This window comes from Triturus cristatus, chromosome 12 (assembly GCF_964204655.1).
Source record: "Triturus cristatus chromosome 12, aTriCri1.1, whole genome shotgun sequence".
Classification (NCBI taxonomy): domain Eukaryota; kingdom Metazoa; phylum Chordata; class Amphibia; order Caudata; family Salamandridae; genus Triturus; species Triturus cristatus.
In genome coordinates, this window is record NC_140595.1 from 139,220,659 (window position 1) to 139,245,336 (window position 24,678).

The window sequence follows — 24,678 nt, forward strand, 5'->3', positions numbered from 1 at the left end:
CCTTTGCGTCTTCTTACTCTTAAGACCGCTTTCCTGGTCGCTATCACCTTGGCCTGGAGAGTGAGTGAGCTCCAGGCTCTTTCTTCCAAACCTCCTTTCCTTTCTGTTCATCCGGACAAGCTGGTGTTAAGGACCCGTCCTTCTTTTCTGCCATAGGTGGTCACGCCCTTCCACATCGGGCAGATCATCACTTTGCCTACCTTCTTTCCGCATCCTTCAAGGGAGGAAGAGAGGCTCCATCGTCTGGCCCCAAAATGTGCGCCTGCCTTCTATCTCAAGCGTACACAGCAGTTAAGGGTGGATGACCAGCTTTTTGTTGGCTACGTGGGCGCCATAAAAGGTCGAGCGGTGCACAAACTGACTATCTCTCGGTGGGTCGTTCGGTGCATCAAAGCATGTTACTACTTGGCTAAGAAGGAGCCTCCTGTTGGGCTGCGTGCCCATTCTACCAGGGCAACTGCAGCCACTACTGCCTTGGGGCGCTGCGTTCTTGCAGGAAATTTGTCAGGCAGCTACGTGGGCCTCGCTGCACACGTTTACCAAGCATTACTGCCTTGACAGTCCAGTCAGGAGAGACCGCTTCTTTGGCCGTTCCGTGCTTCATGACTTTCTGGTGTAATCTTGTTCGCAGACCCACCACCGGGGTTGGTAGTGCTGGGGTATCTATTCTAAGGTAAGGAATCTATCACTAACGTGTCTCTTTCAGATGCACAAGTTACTACTTGTGTAATGATATATCTGTAAGAGACATTAGTTAGTGATAGATTTCTTACCGCCCCACCCATCCTCCCCGTTCTGCGAACTGGGTACTAGGGTTAAGGTCATCCCTCTTAGGGCCCTAGTTTTCTGCACCAATGGTCAGTATCTTGCATGGCTCTTCGTTCCTGGCACGGAAAGTCGTGTACAGAACTGACATCAGCACGCATGGGTGGCGCCTAAGTACTCTCGTGGCGTCATCTCGGCGCTTACGACGCCAGTGACGGACGCGGAACCGCACGACACCACCTACTGACGCGCAGGGGTACTGCTAAGGGAAACTTTCCGGATCCAGTCTAACGCCTGGGGATGTTCTAAGGTAAGGAATCTATCACTAACTAATGTCTCTTACAGATATATCGTTACACAAGTAGTAACTTGTGCACCTTGCCCACAAATCCTTTAGGGTTGCTACGGTGAAGGCAGGAGAATGATTAAGGAAGGGGCAAGAAAGTGTTCTTCTTGAGGGGAGACCGCCTTTCCCTTGCAGCCTTTCCTATGCATGACCTTTACCATGCTGTGTTTACCACACAGGTAACTATTTTTTTTTTTCATATCATTTATTTTTTGTTCCAAGTGATTTTTAGGTATTGGGTGTGGGTTGAGGTAAAGGGAGGTATGGGTGATTTTACGGTTCGTGTGTGAGTAGAGGTAAAGGGAGGTGAGGGTAATTTAATGTTCAGGGGTGGGTAGAGGCAATGAGAGATACGGGTGAGTAGAGGTAAAGGGAGCTAAGGATGATTTTAGGTTTCAGTGGTGGGTTGGGTGAAGGCAGGAAAGGGAGGAAAGGGAGAGACAAACCTTTTGAAAACAAAGTGTGTTTGATGATGAATAAAATATTCTTTAAATGATAAAAGAGGTAACGAACAAACCAGTAAATGTGACCTAACAGCAAACATTAATACTTCAAACCCCATACTGCCTGGCAACTGTCTTGAACGAAGGGAGTATGTTTACAGCTTCATCAATAAGAGCGACAGGTGGCCTAAATATGTCTTGGAAATCGGACACATACGACAAAGTTTTATTATTGGTAGTTGTTTGCATTCAACTCTTGCAAATACCGGGAAGCGCAAGCTTCATCAATAGGTTTAAGTTGTTTCGCAAGTTAAAGCCAACCCCTACCCCCCAAATAAAGTACCACAATCTGAGCGCTACCTAAAATGAATATTAACTGTTTTCACCATCTGTTCTATTCTACTCAACACAAGCAGACATTTGCACAATTGTTGGCCAGTGACAAATTTATACAATTTTACAATGTTATTTATTTGGGGTATTGTGACATACACCGTTTGGATGTAGGTAAATGAAAATTATTTTACAACATTGTACCGGCAGAGCCCTTTATTTCAAAATTGTATTTAATGGTGGATATGCCAAATAGATGGTGATGTTAAAGTTGGGGCCACTGGAATTATGCGATTGTGCGGCCGTGACGATTTTCGCATAGTTATAGATTTGATGCATTTGCCATATAATCCATCATCTGCCTCACAGTCTGCAGCTTTTAACAAAAACAATTGTTTCTAGCTCAAACAGTTCAAAAGTTACTAAATATGCAGCAACACGTGTTGCAGCGCAGTGGAAGGCCCTTTCCAAAGCGGGACTGGTCACCTTTCTGTTGCTTATTGCTATGGTTGGATATTAAACTGGTACTAATGAGATGTAACCGATGTCCAACAGTGTTACCAAGTTAAAAAAATGACTAAATAATGAAGTAAAACTATTGTAAAATGTGCCACATTATGTAGTATAATTTTCCTTTTCTTGCCACATAATTTACTTGTTAGAAGGCAACCTCAGAGGAGCCTGGAGGGGGTCCTGACTATCCTGAGATCAACCCTCGAGGTATCGTAGCCGGGCACTGGCGGGAGACTCCTCAGGGGAGGAATCTCGTATCTAGGATCGTACACTCGGCACCACACGACAAAGAGACGCCACACCGTGAGTTCTTAAGAACAAATCTTTATCAAATCGGAGTCGGAGGATCTTTATGATCAGCAAGGCAAGTATATACAAGTAGAGCACGGGCTCACAGAGTCTCGGGGGGGGGGGGGAGAGTAGGAGGTAGCGGGACAGACTTTGGGGATATGGATCAAATGCAGGAGCGTACCCGGCGCACAGCTCACAATCCTCGAGCTGGGGGATACGCTTGTCGTCGTCTGGGTCCGGCGGGTCCAGGAGAGTCGGTGGGAGCCGCGAGTCACTCAGCAGGGCTCAAGCACAAGTTCGGAGGTCTTACGATCTTCAGGGAGCCGCGAGTCACTCAGCAGGGCTCAAGCACAAGTTCGGAGGTCTTACGATTTTCAGGGAGCCGCGAGTCACTCAGCAGGGCTCAAGCACAAGTTCGGAGGTCTTACGATCTTCAGGGAGCCGCGAGTCACTCAGCAGGGCTCAGGTGTTTCCAAAGGCGAATCTGCCGGATAGTCCCAGAGCACCCCTTGTTATAGGTCGACTCCTCTTTGATGTCCGGAGTCTGTGCAGGCAGGGGTCTTGTCACCTGGGGGTCGCTTGTCGGGGTTTCCTGCCATTGTCTTTTGATCCTTTCAGAGCCGGGTCGGGAGGAGTCCCAGACACCCAGCAGGCGTGGAGCCAGCCCTCGGGGAGGCCGGAGGGCCGATCGAAACCCACCTTCCCAGGGGAGCCCAGAGGTGCGATGGAAACTGCTCCTCCCTCTCTCATCCCAATGGGAGTGCGACGTCCTCCAGCCGGAGTGGCGCCTTTAGGCCAGGGTCGCGCTGGGGCCGGGCGGCCATCATGGTGCATGAAGGGGGCACGCGGGCCCGGTGTGGCCGAAAGGAGGACGGCCACGGAAGACCGGGTCGGGTGTGTGTGGTCTGGTGGGAAGGATTGGCTAGGCCGTGTGCTCGGGGGCTGCATGAGGTGCATGGGTCAGGGTATGTGGTGTGGGGACAGGGATAGCCATACCACGAGGCCTGGTCTAACACGCGTCCCCCCCCCCCCCCCCCAGCTGAAAGCCGGAGAGAACTACCCATTTCCTTGGGGGTTCTCTTCTCTTCGCTGAGGTGGAAGAACCGGGAGAGGCCATTGGCGTTGGCGTGGTCAGTACCAGGGCGATGTTCCACGGTGAAATTCATCCCCTGGAGGGAGATTGACCACCGCAGTAGTTTGGGGTTTTCTCCTCGCATCTGCATGAGCCATCGCAAGGGGCGATGGTCGGTTTGGACTTTGAAATGGGTGCCGAACAGATAGGGGCGTAACTTCTTGAGGGCCCAGACTACGGCTAACGCCTCGCGCTCGATGGTGCTCCATCTCTGTTCCCTGGGCAACAGCCTTCGGCTGAGGAAGGCTACGGGCTGGTCTAGGCCTTGGTCATTCACCTGGGACAGGACGGCCCCAATGCCATGCTCGGAGGCGTCCGTTTGTACCACAAACTCCTTGGAGTAGTCGGGGGCCTGGAGGACGGGGGCAGTGCACATGGCCGTTTTCAGGGCATCGAACGCCTCTTGGCAGGCAGAGGTCCACTGCACTTTCTTGGGTTGTTTCTTGGACGTGAGTTCCGTGAGGGGACCGACCAGGCTACCGTACCCCCGGATGAATCTCCGGTAGTAGCCCGTGAGGCCCAGAAAGGCTCGGACCTCCGTTTGGGTAGTGGGCGGTTCCCAGGCTAGGATGGCGTTGATCTTGGGCTGTAGAGGGGCGACTTGGCCGCTTCCGACCTGGTGCCCCAGGTAGACTACCGAACCTTGCCCAATCTGGCATTTGCTGGCTTTCACGGTGAGGCCTGCCTGGCGCAGGGCGGTTAGCACCCTCCGGAGGTGCTGGAGGTGCTCACTCCATTCGGAACTGAAAACCGCGATATCGTCTAGATAGGCAGCGCTGAACTTTTCCAGCCCGGCCAGGACTCTATTTACCAGTCGCTGGAAGGTGGCCGGGGCATTTTTCATCCCGAAGGGCATCACGCGAAAGCGATAGTGCCCATCCGGGGTGGAGAAGGCGGACCGCTCCTTGGCTCCTTCTGTGAGCGCAATTTGCCAATAGCCGCAGGTGAGATCGAAGGTGCTGAGGAACCGAGCAGCCCCGAGTCGGTCAATGAGCTCGTCGGCTCGGGGAATGGGGTGGTCATCGGCTCGGGTGACTTCATTGAGTCCCCGGTAGTCCACGCAGAAGCGGAGTTCTGGGGCGACACCGGGGGCAGCTGCTTTCGAGACCAGGACCACGGGGCTGGCCCAGGGACTGTCTGAGGGTTCGATCACTCCCAAGGTCAACATCTTCGAGACCTCGGCTTGAATGCAGGACCGGACCCGATCAGGGACGCGGTAGGCTCGGTGTTTCACCGGCGGGCTGTCTCCGGTGTCCACGTCATGGAAACACCAGTCAGTGACTTGGGGGACCAGAGAGAATAGGTCGGAAAACTGCCCGAGGAGCTGGCGGCAATCCTCCCGTTGCTGGGAAGTGACGGAGCCATCCTTCTCTTTGGTACACAGGAGATCAAGGAGGGGATCCGACTCCTCTTCGGCCCCGTCATCGGTGGCCAGCAGGAGGCTCAGTTCCGTCCGGACAAAGTGAGGCTTGAGGCGGTTCACATGAAGGACTCGGAGGGGGTCCCGTGGCGACTGGACGTCCACCAAGTACGTGACCTGGCTCTTCCGCTCAACCACTTTGAAGGGCCCGGTCCATTTATCCTGGAGGGCGCAAGGTTTCACGGGGGCCATAACCCATACCTGCTGGCCCGGCTGGAACTCGACCAGAGTGGCGTTCTGGTCGTACCAGCGCTTCATCTCTTCCTGGCTCGCCTAAAGGTTGGCCTCGGCCAGCTCTCGGAACTTCCTAGTCTGGTTCCGGAGGGTCAGGACGTATCGGAACACATCTCGTTGGGTGTTTTGGGGCGCCGCCTCCCACCCTTCTTTGACCAGGCTGAGGGGCCCCCGGACGGGGTGCCCATAGAGTAACTCAAATGGGCTGAACCCCAAGGATTTCTGGGGGACTTCCCGGTAGGCGAACAGGAGGCAGGGGAGCAGGACGTCCCACTTACGCCGGAGGGGCTCTTCCAGGCCCGCGATCATCCCCTTCAGAGTCCGGTTAAACCGCTCTACCAGGCCATGTCCTTGGGGGTGGTACGGGGTGGTGAACTTATAGGACACTCCACCTTGTTGCCACAGGTACTTCATGTATTTGGAGATGAAGTTCGTGCCGCAATCGCTCACGACCTCGCGGGGGAAACCCATACGGGAAAAGATTCCCATCAACGCCCGGCCCACCACGGGGGCTGTGACGGTGCGCAGGGGTATGGCCTCAGGGTATCGGGTGGCATGATCCACCAGGACGAGGATAAAGCGGTGACCTTGGGAGGTTGGGGGGGTCCAGGGGCCCCACGATGTCGATCCCGACCCGTTCAAAAGGGGTACTGACGACAGGGAAGGGTTGGAGGGGAGCCTTGCGCTTTCCTCCGCTCTTTCCACTAGCCTGGCACGTGGGACAGGACTTGCAGTGGGCTTCTACATCCGCTTTCATTCTGGGCCAGTAGAAGTGAGTCACGAGGCGACTGTAGGTTTTGTCCTGGCCCAAGTGGCCTGCAAGGGGGACATCGTGGGCCAAGCCCAGGAGGAGGTCTCGGAAGCGTAGGGGTACCACCAGCACCCGGGCGGATCCTAGCTCCACCGACTTCGGTTCGCTGTACAAAAGGTCATTTTCCCAATACACCCGGTGTGTTCCAGTTTGGCCGCCCGTGGCCTGGGCCTCTGCTTGTTGCCGGGGCCCGACCAGGGAAGGACAGGTAGCTTGTTCCCGGCAGAACTCTTCTCGGGAGGGGCCCCCCTTGTGGCGCCACTGGGCCAACTCGGGCAGGTCGCCTAACTCTGTGACCTGTGCGGAGTCAGAAGGTGGGGGTTCGTTGCTGGCGACCGGCCCTCCTTGTGGGGGAATGTGGGGACCCTCGGCGGGGGACCATCCTGTCTTCTGTGGTCGGGGCGTCTTCGATTTCCCCAAGGGAGGTCAGTCGGGCTGCCATGGATCGGGTGGTGGCGCACACCCACTCCGGGAGACCCATCATCCCTAGGTGGATCTTGCGCTCGACTTGTTTCCAGGGGGAACTTTCCAGGTCGTTCCCCAGGAGACAGTCGACTGGCTGGGAGGTTCTCACTGCGACTTTCAGTTTACCGACCACCCCTCCCCATTCAAAAGGCACCAGGGCTACCTTACACAGACTTTCCGTATTGTCAGCGGAAATTACCAGGCAAAAGACGTTGGGGAGGACCTGGTCTTCGTTGACTAAATGACTGAGGACACCGGTGATGCTGGCCCCGGTGTCACGAAGGGCCTCTAGTTGGTGGCCATTGATCGTTACGAGCTGCCCATATTTCCTCGTGTTGGAGGGTAGGAGGCTTCCAGGGACCATTTCTCTATCTCCTAATGTTACTAGGGCCATGGCGGCGGGTTCCCACTCTACGGTCTCCTCAACCTCCTCCCCCAGTGCTACATTGGCTATCTGTCTAGCGGGGGGTGCTGTCGTGGTGATGTGTGGGGCCATGGGGCATTCAGGGTCGTTGGCGTAATGCCCGGGCTTCTGACAACGGAAACCAGTGATGGTCACCCGGTGCCCCCGTCTCACGGGTGGGCCGGATACAGCTGGTGGGGGCGCCGGGAAAGGCAGAGGTTGGATTTTTGGGGACTGGACTGGGACTCTCTCTGCCCTCCCTGGTTCCCCCCCCCCCCCTCTCTGGTGGGGTGGTCCCTGACTGGCTCGGGGGTACTCTCCTACGGGGCCCCGGGAGACCCGGGTGTTGGTCCAGCGATCTGCCTCGACAGCCAGCTTTCTCGGATCCGTGAGCTTGCTGTCGAGCAGATGCTGGCGTAGTTCCACAACGCAGTTCGCAGCCAGGTGCTCCCACAACATGAGGTCGGTTAGTTCTTCTAGGGTGGTTACCTTGCTGCCCTTGATCCACCCATCGAATGCACGGCTGAAGAAGTTTACATATTCCACCCAGGTGGTGCCCGGGATCTTCCTGCAGTCCCAGAACCGCTGGCGGTACATCTCCGGGGTGAGGCCGTACCTTGTGAGGAGGGCCTCTTTCATGTGGTTGTAGGAGGTCTGCATGGAGGTTGGTAGGTCGAGCAGGGTGTCTCTCCCTACGCTCAGGAATCGTCCCCACAACCCGGCCCCCCAATCCTCCTGCGGGACCCGATGGGAGGTCATGGCGACCTCGTATGCCCTGAACCACTGTTGGATGTCATCGTTTTTGTAATATTCTTTGACCACATCCTTGGGGATGTGGACCTTCTGCTCCACCGGGGAGGCCGCCTCTCGGTTCCCCGGGGGCCGCGCTTCTTCGCTTTTTGCTTTTAGCTCGATTTCCTTCAAGCTGCGTTCGTGCTCCAGTTGAAGTCTCCTTCCTTCGTGTTCCCGTTAGAGTTTCTTCTCTTCTAGTTCTCCTTGTACTCGCATCTGTTCCACTGCTAGCTTTTTCTCGGCTAATTTCAACTCGCCCTCGATTTTAAGTTTGGCCAATTCGAGTTCGTGATGGCGACTTCTCTCTCTGTCTGCGAGTTCCTCCGGGGATAGGCCCCCGTCTGGTACGAAGCTTCGCACCTGGTTGCTGCTACGTTCTCCTTGGGAGTGTCCAGCTTCGTCGTGGAGTTCCACCGCTCCTTCTGGGCGGGGGTCTCCAGAATCCATCCAAGCCTTCAGTGCCTTCTGCATATCTTCTTTGGTGTTGAGACCAGTGGTAGCGATTTTTAGTTCTTTGCAGAATTGCTTCAGTTCCCTGTGCGTGTATTCTTCCAGTTGTTCCGCCTGGAACACGGTACTGGTGTCGTTTTCTGTGAGACTCATGGCGTTTCCTTCTGCCATCTTTGTCGGTCGTGCGTGAGCCGTTCACGGTACGATCTCTAGATTATGGGCCCGAATCCCGTCGCTTGTCACCAATGTTAGAAGGCAACCTCAGAGGAGCCTGGAGGGGGTCCTGACTATCCTGAGATCAACCCTCGAGGTATCGTAGCCGGGCACTGGCGGGAGACTCCTCAGGGGAGGAATCTCGTATCTAGGATCGTACACTCTGCACCACACGACAAAGAGACGCCACACCGTGAGTTCTTAAGAACAAATCTTTATCAAATCGGAGTCGTAGGATCTTTATGATCAGCGAGGAAAGTATATACAAGTAGAGCACGGGCTCACAGAGTCTCGGGGGGGGGGGGAGAGTAGGAGGTAGCGGGACAGACTTTGGGGATATGGATCAAATGCAGGAGCGTACCCGGCGCACAGCTCACAATCCTCGAGCTGGGGGATACGCTTGTCGTCGTCGGGGTCCGGCGGGTCCAGGAGAGTCGGTGGGAGCCGCGAGTCACTCAGCAGGGCTCAAGCACAAGTTCGGAGGTCTTTCGATCTTCAGGGAGCCGCGAGTCACTCAGCAGGGCTCAGGTGTTTCCAAAGGCGAATCTGCCGGATAGTCCCAGAGCACCCCTTGTTATAGGTCGACTCCTCTTTGATGTCCGAAGTCTGTGCAGGCAGGGGTCTTGTCACCTGGGGGTCGCTTGTCGGGGTTTCCTGCCATTGTCTTTTGATCCTTTCAGAGCCGGGTCGGGAGGAGTCCCAGACACCCAGCAGGCGTGGAGCCAGCCCTCGGGGAGGCCGGACGGCCGATCGAAACCCACCTTCCCAGGGGAGCCCAGAGGTGCGATGGAAACTGCTCCTCCCTCTCTCATCCCAATGGGAGTGCGACGTCCTCCAGCCGGAGTGGCGCCTCTAGACCAGGGTCGCGCTGGGGCCGGGCGGCCATCATGGTGCATGAAGGGGGCACGCGGGCCCGGTGTGGCCGAAAGGAGGACGGCCACGGACGGAAGTCCGGGTCGGGTGTCTGTGGTCTGGTGGGAAGGATCGGCTAGGCCGTGTGCTCGGGGGCTGCATGAGGTGCATGGGTCAGGGTATGTGGTGTGGGGACAGGGATGGCCATACCACGAGGCCGGGTCTAACATTACTCAACCCTGTCACATAGTTTAGCTCTATCCTGCCGCATAATTCTAGTGGCCCTGGTTATATTGTTTGTAGGAAATGTGGGCGACATTCAGTGTACTGCATGTGCAGCAGTGTTGGTTTGCAGCTTTTTTCATTACGGAGTTACCCATTTCAATATGTAGTTTATTAGATAACGAATGAGTTAAATAACTAGGATAGTATAAGTGTGATGTAGTGGATCCCTATTGTAAGAATTCTTGACAATCCTGCAGCAGATTGTTGTGGTCCACATTGACTGAACGTGGTATTTAGTCTGAACATATTTTGTATCTGCAGCTTTTTCAGAAAAAGTCTAACCCTCTTTTTCACTATCTTAGTAAAATGGTTGGAATTTCCTGGAGGTAGTTTTTCTATTCTACAATATTGCTATCCAATCAAAAGCATGAATTCAGATGTATTTTTCCATCATCAGTGAGCTGTTTTTTCATCTCATTGCAGAAATTGTGGCCATTGGCCTCATTAATGATGCCCTAGAACAGAGTAACCCAGAGAAAACGTTTACTGCTCTGCTGATGCCTGCTGTTGGGCTGACTGACGTGGTACTCCCAGTTGCCAAGCGCTATCATCATGTCTTGTCCGGTGCTCGTCGACGTAAAGCACAGGTATTTTAAGGGCCCTCTACTCTACAGCCTCTAGTGATCTACATCCATTTTGACAGATATGTTTACAACAGAACACCATGTTGTTACCCTCTAGGGAGTAAACCTAAAAGTACTGGCCTTAATGTATACTGCTATTGCCAGCAAGAAGATAATTTACTTTTGTTAATACCTGCATTTTATTGTTCCGGCTCACATTTTTAACCAGTAACAAAAATGGCAAAAAGCCCTTGCCGCATCTTTAGATGTGTATTTTCTGTTCTGCTAACTTTCAGTACTGTTTGATTTACTGAAGTAATGCTTTCGGATGTCTGGGTAATTATTTCTTAAAGATCTAGTCCTAGGGGTGACCTAGTTTAGCAAGGAGGATGCTTAAAGTGGAAATACAATTCCCTTTGTTCTTTTTCAGGCGACCAGGGATGAAGGAGCCTTACTTTGGTTGGAGGAGATCCGGGAAGGTGTGACCCAAGCCAACCAAGACTCCGAGAGGGCAAGAAAAAGTAAGCATTCTGGGCTGGATTATGACTTTGTAAAACTACGAGGTGGGAGGGTCGTCTCCTTTACTCAACAGGTTTGAGGGCTGGTCAAATCTTAAGCCTATTCTGCTCCTTGAGATGTCCCCCTATTCCTCAGATACATTCTGCTTTTCGTCTTCCCATAGCCAGATGTTAAATAATATTTTGACTACAGTAACGTGTCAGTAAAGGACCACTCAAATCTAATTATTGCCTTTACTGTCTTAGTAAATATGTGAGTGTGTTCATACTTGATTGCAGATATGATAATGCTTGCACTTTTCTCACCACCAAGTGGCTTTGGGTATAGCTGCTATTAATCAGTCTATAAAGGAAGGAAAGCCATTGCAGACTGTCCGTGTGCTGTGCAATCCAGATGTAGCCTTGTGTGGTGTCGTGACAGATTGTGCTGCTACATATCAGGCTGAACTTGCCAACAAGATGAATATCAAAAGACAAACTGGTAAGTATAATTTTCTTTCCTTTGAGAACAAGAAGTGTAACTTTCAGAATCCGGATTTGGGGTTGGGCCTGCATTATGAATGGTGACCATGTTCTATTTGTGCTGTAGCTTTACAAGCCTGGAAGTCTATTTAAACCATTACACCTAGTAATAGTGAGTGTAGTATCTTGAGGCCTAATTTTGTATCTTTCTTCCCTTTGTGTGGTTGAGGAGTGTCTATCCTTTTGTCAGTATGTGTATTGGGATAACTTGCTTGGTAGGTGTGATGTCATAGTAGATCTGATGTCACAGTTGGCCAGACCACCAACGCTTAGTTTGCAGCGATGAGTAACACAACAGGAGTGTTTTTGCCTTCCTGCCCAGCCAGTCTGCTTTATGACAAAGATTGAATATTCTACGGTTTCACACTTTTATCCAAGTGTCTGCAATACATTAGTTGTTGATTTAAAAACTAGGGAACATATGAGTGCAGACAGATTTATAGCGGCCATCTGCTATTTGGGTCTACTGACCAATAGTGCTGCAAGGACTTCATGTTTTTTTTCCTGTTTTTAAACGATTTTAAATTTCTCAAAACTGTGAGTGTTACGAAAGTACAGCCATATATTTTGTTTAAACATCGAACAGTTTTGAAAGTTTTCTAACTTTTGATTTTGATGGCCATGTGCAGGTGATGTGAAAAACCTTTGGGTGAAGCACAACCTGAATGACGGTGGAGAATATTATTTTCACCTGCGAACCTTCGAAGGGACTTGGGAGCGGCCGCAAGGCTTCGTTTCCAACAGCACTCACCTGGGCAGAGGTGAAATACAGGTGGGTTCTATGAAGTGCTGTATGGGCCCTTGCCACCCAAGCTACCTACAACCTCTTTTGTGTTTGAAATGCTGATGTATGGTTTTCAAATAGTCTTAAAAAGTGATTGGTCTTTAATTCAGTATGTCTGTGGTGCCCAAAAGATGAGTCCTCTTACTCCGAGAATGTTGACTGGTTCTTCAGGTGTGGTAAAAGGTTGGGTATCTGTGACTGGGGGGGGTAAGTGTCTGAAAAGTTTCAGCGCTCCGTCCATCATCTCTTTGTGTTTGCAAAGGTTAGACAATGACAACAAAGACCTGCTATAAATCCCTATTCCTGTTTCCTCAATGGTAGCTGTGAAGCCTATAAGCTGTACTCCATTTAGTCCTGTTTTGAAAGTGTAAGTTACTCACAATTGAAGTCCTTACTAGAGCAATTGTGTGTTTTGGTAAAAGCATCTTAAAAGACTGGCACAGTTCTGTTGCATTTCCTACACTAAACTTGCCTTATGAGCCTCTTTTCTTGTGGCTATTTTAAGCTTATTCGGAGCAGTGACCTTGTACTCTGTAGTTTGTGTGATCTATAAGATAATCGTAGATATTTCAGTAAAAGGGTATTAGTCTGCAGTGAGGTGACATGGACCAATACTTGCTTTCAGTAACCCTTTTACTTATGGATGCCTCATTTGGCCACAGATTACTCTTGTGTCGGTGATCCGATTTGATCTGGAAAGGCAGAAGCTTGATGGGTAAATTGGATGCGCTCTTCAGTCTGAATTGTTACAAAAGATGTGTTCTCCTTTCTTGAAAGAGCCCTGATGATTTGATGCACAAAACCATCTAAGGAGAGGTGTTTTTCAGCGTTTCTTGATATTTTGTCTTGACCTTGAACTGAGCTATTACAAGCAGGAGATGTAAAACTAAGACCGCCACTTTAGTCCTTTGGTGAGATTTCCCCCTCTTTAAAAAAGAAAACAGGCAATTGGATCTCTGTGCCGATGAGCATATGAAAGTGGTGTCTTATAAAAAAAAAAAAAAAGATAAAATTAAAAAAAACATGAAGTGTAACTTTGGTGAGAAGCAGAATCCCAGTTTTGACACAGACCAGTTGGCTCTACCATGTTGCTCAAATGGTGAATCCATCCAGTTAAAACCACACTTGACCCCCTCTGAGTACGAACAAAAGGAATTGGTGGAAAATAGTTGATTTTTTTTTTTCCAAAAGGACCTTAAACAATGTCATTTTCAGTAATGGGTCACGTCCCAGGAACTCTTCCTTGCGGCATGAGATATTCATGGTGCTAGTTATTGTGCATATTGATTTAGATGGAATGCAGGCCCTCTCAAGGGCATCTGCTATCGTGCTGCATATGCATCGATTGTACATAATATCCATTTATTAGTATGGCGATATAAGATCACATTCTATGCCATTTGCTTCAGCCCCAACACGAGAAAGACGACATGAGTAAGGTTCCTCTGTATACAAAAGAGCCACTCACTAGGACCAGAATGAGTGATGCTTAATATTTATGTTCAAAATTGACTCAGATTTGCACCCTTCTGCGTTAGTCTGCTGTTCAGAGAACCAATGGACATTTTGTGCAGTGCTTGATCAATTGTTTTCCCTGAATCCTGTGTTTTGCTGTGAGTCTCTTCTGCATCTGGGTAACTCTTTGGCATTTTTGAGGAATGACCAGGATGAACACTGATTATTGGCTTAGCTTGTGTGCATAAGGGTTTATTGACTCTGATGACCAAGTAGACGAATCATAATAGGAGTTGTGATCCATAGGCCTGCCATGCATATACACACACGTGTGTGTGTGTGTGTGTGTGTGTGTGTGTGTGTGTGTATGTATATATATATATATATTTACACACACTCACTCACTCTGCATCAGTGCTTCCCATTCTAATATGTATCCCTATTCAGTGTTTTGCTCTATATTTGCATACTACTGCGGGATTTCTGTGTGCCCAGGCACAATCTAATAATGCAGATGCTTACCTAAATGTACAATTTCGAGGGGTGAGAAGCAAGTTTGACTGGAGCATTCCTATAAAGCCCTTCCTGTGAGAAAAAGCGACACTCTTGCCTGGGGTTCAGAACAACACAGGCCTTGTAATAACTCAAGCTGGACTTCACTACTGAAACCCAATAATGCTGAAAAGCATCTTGGCTTGACATTTCAAGTGGAATGTCGTCCAGCAGTTCTGGCTCCCTACTTCACTCAGTGGTCTTTAAACGTTTTTGATGCTGCGCCCTCCCATTCGAAAAAAAAATATGAATCGGGTCCCCCCTCAGAATTTTTCACAATTCTATTAAATTGGCAAGGTTTATGGATGTCCAGACTTATTTAAACATTGCAATTAAGTATCCATAGTGTAATTATTAGAAATGGGGGTGGGGGTTCGTAAGAAAGCACTATTATCAGCATAATGCTTCTTTTGGACCGAGCCTGGCTCCCCCCACCCCTGGGATCACTTACGGTCTCCCTAGTGGGGTTGCCCCCCCAGTTTGAGGACTCCTGGCTTAACTGCTTTTGGGCTGGTCCAACAACATTTTCTATGTAATGAGCCTCAGTCTGTAATGGAACAACCTAGCGGTAATAAAAAAATTATATCAACCTGTATGAATCCTTCTAAATCAAATCATTGTAATTCTACTGGATAGTATTCAATTACTGTGTCTTCCTTTTAAAGTTTTACTGGGTATCCTTTCTCTTTTGAGGATTTTCTCTGCCCATACACAACAACGGACGCACTTCAGGTCTCTATACATAAGACAGAATTTAGCAGGAAGCCCATCCCAGCAATTCCAAACCTGACTTAATGCTCTGGTGGTTTGAGACAAAACAGGCTATGCATTATGAAACTAAGACCAAAAAGCATAGGAGCAGAACAATAAAGACCCTTATTGCCAAACTCTGGCGCATGCTGGGTTTGGCACGCTAACCACTTTATTACAAAATCATGCAAGATCTAAAAGCTACTTTATTCCACAAAACCCCTTGAATAGAACATGATCACCCCTTTAATAATGGGACCTCGGGATCTGATGGAAGTCAAGAATTGCAATTCACACCAGAGTGTCCTTTTTTTCCTAGATCTACTAAGTCTCATTAAAGGTCATTAGGGGAGACCCTGAGATACTATAAGGTTGATCAAGCTGCAATGATTACCTTTGACACTCATCAGATTGCTTGTGTTTACTAGTGTTCTTAAATGGCTGTGACATGAATTCTACTGGTGCTATGCTGAACTCCTTTAAAAAATGTTACATGCCTTATCCACCAGAAATGACTAAAACCTTCTACAGGTCCATTCGCTACTTGTTTATTGACTTATATATTTTTTTATTCGATCAACTGTTGTACTGTTCCAAGTGTCTCACAGTTTGTGCCATTTGGAACCATCTGTGTGTGGGTGAAGGTATCACACCGCAAGCCTGTGCAGATTGTTGCTTAGGAACCTTATTGATGAGGCAAACCACTGACCTGGTATGCTGTACATCCCGAATATGAAACCGTGCAGGTGTGTCTTACTCTGCACAGTGCTATGCAACGGTTTGCACAATGATTGAAGTTGCTAAATCATGTTTTGGCGTTACCATGTTTGTTCTTTTCAAAGTATGACTGATCTCATTCTAACCATTTTCAAAATTCTCTACTTGTTTTAGTCTACAATCACTGCAGTGAACGCCGCATACACACGTGAGCAGCAGTGGGAAGCTAATACAGAGATCATAGTGCGACTACAGGCCCTAATGCGAGGATACCTGGTCCGCAAACAGTTTGCAGACCGAACCTTTCTACTTCGCAAGCAATTGCCAGCCATTATTAAAATCCAGGTATCTTGTGATCATGGTGCATGCTGTGAAAGCCTAGTTAAGCTGGCCTCACCACTTGAAGTGCTTGGTGTGAGATGCATGAGGATGTTATGAGGACTGTGTATATTTTTACATTAACTGCATATGTGAAAAGGGAAACGCCCCAGTGGTTAGCCCCACCAAAAAAGTATTGATTTAATTTGGTAATTACTTCTTGGTGACTTTTTCCTTCAGTGCATTTAAGGTATTTGGATTTGAACATCTAATACCTGCAACTCATTCTGTTTCATATTTGCTGTCTGCTACTCCTTTTCCCATGCCAAGTACTTGCAACCCATTTTCTCCTTCAGATTTCTCTCTAACGTCTTAATTAGAATATTTGTGTCCCTTGTCTCTTGTAGGGTGTTTCTGTGACTACACTGATCCATACTACTATTCCATACTACTATATCGTTTAGAATAATCTGATGCATACCCCCCCCCCCCCCCCGCACATGGTTTTACATCATCTCTGAAGTAATGATTTGGAGCCTGGCCCATTCCATTTTAGGTCTGACTTCTCAACCAAGGCTATGGTAAGCACATTTGAAGTGTCCTCCATGAAATTGTTTGATCTAGGTTATGACCTGATCTCTATGGATTGGAGAAAATTGAGAGTTCAACTCCACCCCCAACTAGTGAAACATTCGGACTGCTTTAGTGCAGTGAATATCTACATTGCCTTGTTCGTTTTGAATCTGTACTCAAGCTTGTTGTTCGTTTAATATGTTCAATTAATTGTGGCACAGTCAGTCTTTTGGGTCCGGATAAGATTTTTATCCTTGTGTATATGCAGGCACATTGGCGAGGATTCTTGCAACGACGAGCTTACCAGCAAAGGCTTTTGTACTTCCGAAAGTGTACTGGTGCTGCAATAAAGGTACAGAACTGGTTTTTACTCTAGCCATTTTTCTTTTTCAATACCTTTGCTGTTTGTGCGGTTGATGGTCATTGGCTATTAATGCTTCACTGGGGACTCCCATCAATCAAAAGACATGGTTCCTGGAGTTCTTCAATGTGTTACATGGCTAGAGTAGCTTCTAAAGTCCACCTCATCCATTAAAGTATTTTGCAGGTGAATTATATGTACAAAAATGTTGTGGCTATCTAATTTAGCTTTGTTCTTCAATAGAATGTATTAATACGAAATTATGAATGTACTCTATTTTTAATAAAATAAAAATAAGTGCAGTGACTGTCAACGTCTGATTAGTTCCCGGTCACCTGGGTGAATATTCTATAAATAGTCTAGGAGCATGATTGTAAGGGAAGACTGTGTTAAGGGTCATCTGTAGAGTAAAGTTAACTGGTTCTTGGAGGAGCACCCCATCTATGGGGTAAGAAGGATTGCCAGCTTAAAAGGTGGTGATTTAAGCCAAATTAAAATACAAGTAAACAATGTAAATTGTAGCACTGTTTAAGCACCTGCCTCTAAGCAATAATTGATTCTAGTCTCTACTGCCTTTCTTGCTCTCGGCTTGCCTTACATGTGTTAACTTCAGAAAGATGAGAAGGTCGGGCTATTTGCATGCCTGTTGTAAATATTTTTGACATTGATTCTGTTCTGTTCCCAAGATCCAATCTTATGTGAGGATGTGGCAAGCCCGCAAAAAGTACAGAGCTCGCCTGCGTTTTTTCAGGAGAAATGTGAGTCTTATTTTTTAAATCCCTGTAATTTAGTAACAGTCGAATTGTTGGTGTTTGCTGGGGCTGGCATATACCTAATATACATGGGAAACTAATACCGCATCTGGAAAAGACTGGTTCACTTAGTTTTACTTACTCGACAAAGTCATAAAGTTTAGTTTTAAAATGCCAAACAGTTATGAAAAAAGCACTTAAAATATCCAACCTGAAAGAGTGTGCACATTATGCTTGTTTTGATGTCTATGGGACCCATCCTCTGATCCACTAACTGTATAAAACATTTACTATCTTTTTCCAGGAGTGAGTGCAGAAACCGTTTTGAAAGATGCTTTCTGGAAAACATACCTGCATGCAAGCACCAGTTTATTTTAGATTGCTTACTAGAATTGCTTATAAACCAGTTTAAAGCTCTTTCCAGCCATTCATCTGTTTTTCTTCACTTTGAAGAATTTGCTCACACACCTTGTTTGAAATTTTTTCTTGAGTTTTCCCTTGGTCTTGTGTCAATTTGCAACAAGTGCTTCACAGCCCAAGAGTTTTTGGAGTTTCATTTGCGGCGAAGTCATTAGAGGAGCATGCCTTTTTTTTATAGAGCACTGAAATGCATACATGGTAGCTAAGTACCAAGTACTGTAGATCATTAGTGTGATTCCTACCAATCTCCGTATTAAAGGTTTATCAACCTCTGAACAGGGTTATAGGCTGTTTTTGTCCTGCTTTGAACCAAACTAGTGACTGCACAGATCTTTACAGATATTGCCTAACTCAGAAGCCTGTTATTGGATAGCAGGTGAATTAATCCTTGGCTGATCACTGGTTTTAGTCTGGATGGATATTCTTTGTTTCACTTTTCATAAGAAGCGAGAAACACAATTTCATTTAGGCCTACTTGCGTATACAATGACCAAAGTTTATAGCAAATAACCAAGCCCATCTCACAAATTTCAGATATATTCTGTTAAGGTTTTCTGTGTAGCACCACACCAATACTGACTACTTCACAGCAATTGCTTGGGTGTGCCTTACCTAGGTGGTGTATTGCCTGGCAAATTAAAAATAACTTCTAGTCTTTGAGGTTGAGCAACTGAATACAATTGTAAGCTCCACCTGGTCGCCACTTAGCCTTGTTTTCTAACATGGGCTGTAAAACGTATATTTTGGATACTTTTGTCCTTCTTAATTTGTCGAAGGAGCACATTCTGTCAGAAATGGAGGTGAGAGAAGTAATTGACCCAGAGGAGGCAGCTGTGCTTGTTCCCCCATGATGAAAGCCCATTAGGATCTGAACCTATCTTTTGTTCTTCTGTCAGAAAATGAGTGCCATTGATTTGGGGAACAGTAAACGTTTATTATCTGGCAATTGCACAAAGAGAGCTCTTGAGTGAACATGCACTATATAAATATACTTTTTGTGGTTTTATTTAATTATTATTGCGTAATTTTTAAAATGTGATGCACTGGTCATGTAGCAGTGTTCGGCTAATATGAGGATGCTTTGTTGGTGACATGAATAAACATAGAATTAACTGATAAAGAACCATGCAGTGGCTGTGTTGTTAATTGTGATCTTTCTTGTGTTGAGATGTGATGCACACCTTGACTACTTCTTTTTTGAGACTCTAAATGTTAGGGGGGAAATCCACTAAATTGTCCTGCATCTCCTGACGCATATAGACACAGTGCCTTCTTCTAGCTTACAAAATAATCTGAGCTTACGCATCTTTTTTTCAATTTTAAAGATCTTAAGGCTCTAGATGTTTCGCAGAGTTGATGGAGATTATAGGTCTAAACTCTTTGAGGGATAAATTTGATTTGAGTTTCACATTGTATTTCTCCCAAAATCTCTTGGAAGCAGCGTCTGGAACTGAGACTGATGCACTTTCAATGTTGGAAGCCAGGAGCAACAAGCGACTTGCAGACATGAAGACTTCTTATTGACTCGTTTACGGAGGTGCCTAGTCAGTGAGAAATTATTCGTTAGTTGAGGTGCCCCAACCTTGTTTTATCAATGGATCCATTCAGCTTCTCTTCCAGTCTATGATTTTCGTGTGATCCTGTTCACAGGAGTAGAGTTGCAATATTGTGTTTTTGCTTCCCCCTAGGTAAAGAAATAAATGATCAGATATATGAACGGTAATGATCCGATATATGAACAGTAATGTCTTTGCCCTCTGCTGGGTGCTGGTGTCAATAAATGAAGACCTTCTTTCAAGGCTGCAGGTTCTGCAGAACACCGCAGCCAGGTTAGTACTCCATCTTCCACCAAGATCCCCGTCGGCACCCAACCTGAAACTCTTATATTGTTTCCCTGTCAGAAAACGAATACGTTTTTAAGATTCTATGCTTAACGCACAATCTGTACGGAAGAGGCCCAGGCTTTTGGGCCAAAATGTTAAGTTGGTACCAACCCGGCAAAACTCTGAGATCCAGTAACCAATCACTTCTCGCATCTCTCAGAATCCGCACTACCACAAACGGAGGGAGGAGCTTCTCCTTCCTTGCTCCGGCTTTTTGGAACAAACTGCCCCCACACCTATGCATCATCAATGATCACAACTGTTTTCGCAGGAAGTTAAAGACATGGCTGTTTGACATCTAAATGCATCTAGCCAAGTTGATCTTTTGAGCTGTCCGCTAGCGCCATGAGACTTTCGAGTGATATGTGCGCTAAATAAATATCCCATGATTTGATTTGATAAGTCAACCACAGTGCATTGGGCCTTATTTTAGGCATTCACAGAAATCCTGCCGTATTCCTCTATTTGGAGCAAAATTCTTCTGAGAATTTTTGCATATGGCTGAATCTGCAGCATCATAGTCATGCAAGGCACATTAGACTCCTCTCTGTATTTGCTTTTGCAGTGTTGCGCATTATAGCTCCCGTCCCTTAAGGCACATTGCAAAAAGGACTTCAGGTTTCTAAGGTACCTCGATGTCCACGGCTGCCACTCTCACATTGGAAGATGTGCCTAGTGGGCAGTTTCCAGCTGTGATTGTTTTTACCAACATATGACTGTGACCAGCACAGGAGGTGGAAACTGTTGATGCTTGCACTTGGGAATCACAAGAAAAAGGCATTGCCTCATTTTCTTTGCGAGTCACAAAGACTCGCAATCTGCGCTTTGAGAGTTGTAGTAACAATTACAACGGACTAAGTACTAACCCTGTTCAGTTTTTATGTTTTTGTTTCCACTGTCGCCAAACTAGCCTCTTTGTGCAAAACAGTCTTCGGGAGATGAAACGACATTTACTAAATAGGACCAAAAATTACTTGTGGCATTGTAGGATGGGCAGAGCTGCATTGCATGGACATCTATGAAGTGGGCTTGAAAACAAAGCTGCCTTGGTTTATTCTGAAATCAGAAATAATCTGTGTCTGGTTGATTTGTAGTGTACACTCTACCTCCATGGCACTTGGTTAAAGGTACTGTCTGCTTCTTGTAATTTATTCTGCGTTAAAGAATGTACTACACCTTTTACTGCTGATATTGTTAAATTCTACGCAAATACACCCAGTGATATTTTGTGCATCCCAAAAGATGCACAACTTCATACTAAAGTCACTTAATTTTTCATGTTCAAAATCATTTCCAAGTAGTTATCTTGCAGAATTAAGCATTTCAGGAGGTATTCAATTTGTATTTGTTTTTTTTAGGTCCGTTATATAATCAAAATCCAGGCGTTTGTGAGAGCCAACAAGGCAAGGGGTGACTACAGAATGCTGGGTGAGTTGATATTCCAATTTCAACAGCGGTCTAGTTTATGGGGTCATTTGGGCTACCACATTTATTTTTACAATTGCTGTTTTGATCACTGAGTGCCCTGCAAGTGGAATCATTGTGAACCTAGTGCAGATTTAATGTTTCTCTAGGTTCAAAGTGCGAACATTGAAGTCCAATGTATGTCTGCTCATAAGGGGTGTGGGGGGGGGGTGGTGTGTGTGTGTGTGTGTGTGTGTGTGTGGTGGTGTGTGTGGTGGTGTGTGTGGTGGTGTGTGTGGTGGTGTGTGTGGTGGTGTGTGTGGTTGTGTGTGTGGTTGTGTGTGTGTGTGTGTGTGTGTGTGTGTGTGTGGTGGTGTGTGTGTGTGTGTGGGGGTGTGTGTGTTACTATCCTTGTGGGGACTTGGGTGTGATAAAACACTCACGCTGTGGGGACTTAATTGCACTGTGGGGACCTGAACCCAGGTCCCCACAAGGGAATGTCTTCTAAATGATAACAAAATGACTCCAGGAACATCTGTGTCGATTTTTGCAACTTTTTAAATAATTGCCTTGTGGAGACCTGTGTTTCATGAAGTGTGTTTATATTTTTACTCAGCTCTGCCCCTGTGGATAGGAGGCGGTACTGCTGTCTTAAACACACTTTGCTCACCAGAAACTAGCAGCAGAAAAGACAGACATATCAAAGTAAAAGCTGCATAACCCTGTGTTTTTCCAAATATTTTCCATTCAAATTACCTTTTTCTCTATTGAGTTTAAACTTTTTGGGTCTAAAAATTATTAGTGGCCTTCTATAGATTGCTAAAAGCAATTTGGGTCACTAATGCCATTTGATACCTATCTGCAAATAAAAAATGATGGTGCAATAATATGCAATACAATTTAAAATGAATAGATAGTTTTTGGCAAGTAGCCTTAAGACATCAATGCCTATTGTTGCATTTTAATGCTTGTATCAGAAATTCAGGATCTGTATATTACTTTGCCTTTGTTTAAATATTAATTTGCACAATGAATATGTTCTTTTAGAGGATGGCTAGATGAATGAGTTACTAGCATTGTATTGCAACAAGGGTAACATTCTCACAAGCAGTGAACTGAAGCAATGGGGATGTTTATTTTTAAGAGAAAAGGTATGTTCTTATAATTACAGTGAACTTCTTAAAAGATGTATGCAAATATTGCCATAATATGTTTAAGCAGTTCAAATGTTTTTAAATGCATTATTTAAAATTGGTTCCTAAAGCTTACCAAATTTAAACAGTTTGACATTCCCAAGGGTGGATGAAGAACAAGCATAACAAGCACTGGCAAAGCCAATAGGTCTCGCCTATGCAAGAGCTATTGGGTTTGCCAATGTGTTTTAGACATCTTGTACACCAGCATGACTGCTGTTTAGCATGGCTAAACGTTAGTGGCGTGGAGTGTCATAGAGTGGAGTGTGGTGGATTAGAGCAGAGGGGAGCGGATTAGAGCAGAGGGGGGAATCGGAGCAGAGGGGGGTGGAGAGGGGAATCAGAGCAGAGGGGGGGGAGAGGGGATCAGAGCAGAGGGGGGGAGAGGGGATCAGAGCAGAGGGGTGGAGAGTGGTGGAATGGCATAGAGTAAAGTGGCATAGATTGAGATACGTAGAGTAGCGTGCCGTACAGTGGGGGATGAGTAGTGTCGTGGAGTGGAGTGTCGTAGAGTGGAGTGTCGTAGAGTGGAGTGTCGTAGAGTGGAGTGTCGTAGAGTGGAGTGTCGTAGAGTAGGACCAGATGTATTAAAGCATTTTGCATTCGCCAATGGCGTGAATCGCAAAATTTGGCAGTTTGCAAATCCCTAATGCATATGCAAGAAGCCTTTCCTAAATGCAAACTGTGAATTTAGGAATTGCTAATTACCATCAACTTCAAGTTGATGGTAAACATGTAGGAATTTTGAAAAATGCATTATTCAAAGTGCCATGCTGCGCACACATGCCCTTAGAGCATGTGTGCGCTTTACATGTGCACAATTCGAATGTTGAGGGTGCTTAAGGGGGGGCTCATGCCCCTGGGCACCCTTGGCTTTGCATTCACTAATTTGCGATTACCAATTAGGTAATCTCAAATTAGAAAATGCAAAGCCATCCGCAACTATGAACCTTTTGGCCCATAGGAACTAATGGAGTCATATTACCTAATAGCGATTCAGTATTTACCTGATCACTATTGGGTAATATTAAGGAATCGCTAAATATTTTGAGATTCCTACCTACATAACATTTTGCAATTACCAAATCGCGATTTGGTCTGGCGTAGAGTGAAGTAAAGTGGTGTGATTAAAAGTGTCGTCTCATGGAGTGTCGTGGAATGGAGTGTCGTGGATGTCATGGAATGGAATGTCATGTCATGAGTGTTATGTCATGGAATGCCATGAATGTCAAGGAATGTCATGTCGTGAATGTCAAGAATGGAATGTCAAGAATGGAATGTCATGGTCTGTCATGGTCTGTCATGTCAGCAATGTCATTAAAAATGTCATGGCATGTCATGGTCTGTCATGTCAGCAATGTCATAAAAAATGTCATGGCATGTCATGGCATGTCATGGCATGTCAGGGCATGTCTTGGAATGTCATGTCTTGGAATGTCAGGAATGTCATGTCTTGGAATGTCAGGAATGTCATGTCTTGGAATGTCAAGAATGTCATGTCTTGGAATGGAATGTCAGGAATGTCATGTCTTGGAATGGAATGACAGGAATGTCATGGAATAGAATATCAGGAATGTCATGTCATGGAAAGTCATGAATGTCATGTTGGCATGTCATGGAATGGAATGTCAGAAATGTCATGCAATGGAATATCAGGAATGTCATGTCAGGAATGTCATGTTTTGGAATGGAATGTGTTGTCAAGGAATGGAATGTCAGGAATGTCATGCAATGGAATGTCATGAATGGAATATCATGCCATGAATGTCAATGTCATCAGGAATGTCAATGTCATGGAATAGAATGTCAGGAATATCATGATTGGAATGTCATGAATGTCTTGGAATGGAATGTCATGAATGTCATGGAATGTCATGTCAAGGAATGGAATGTCAAGAATGTCATGTCTTGGAATGCAATGTCAGGAATGTCATGGAATGGAATGTCATGCCATGGAATGTCATGAATGTCATGGAATGGAATGTCACGTCATGGAATGTCATGAATGTCAAGGAATGGAATGTCATGAATGTCATGTCTTGGAATATCAGGAATGTCATGTCTTGGAATGGAATGTCAGGAATGTCATGTCTTGGAATGGAATGTCAGGAATGTCACATCTTGGAATGGAATGTCAGGAATGTCAAGATTTTCATGTCTTGGAA

General features: G+C 46.6%; 1 protein-coding gene across 1 annotated transcript in view; it reads left to right on the forward strand.

The window, feature by feature from the left end:
• IQGAP3 (IQ motif containing GTPase activating protein 3) overlaps nucleotides 1-24,678 on the forward strand; it is a 187,733-nt gene that overhangs the window by 41,449 nt on the left and 121,606 nt on the right. Inside the window, exons 15-22 of the mRNA XM_085639704.1 lie at nucleotides 10,172-10,335; nucleotides 10,742-10,832; nucleotides 11,143-11,310; nucleotides 11,981-12,123; nucleotides 15,784-15,954; nucleotides 16,769-16,852; nucleotides 17,548-17,619; nucleotides 21,275-21,344. Of these exons, the coding sequence (XP_085495830.1) occupies nucleotides 10,172-10,335; nucleotides 10,742-10,832; nucleotides 11,143-11,310; nucleotides 11,981-12,123; nucleotides 15,784-15,954; nucleotides 16,769-16,852; nucleotides 17,548-17,619; nucleotides 21,275-21,344 (963 nt within the window). The remainder of the gene's footprint in view (nucleotides 1-10,171; nucleotides 10,336-10,741; nucleotides 10,833-11,142; nucleotides 11,311-11,980; nucleotides 12,124-15,783; nucleotides 15,955-16,768; nucleotides 16,853-17,547; nucleotides 17,620-21,274; nucleotides 21,345-24,678) is intronic.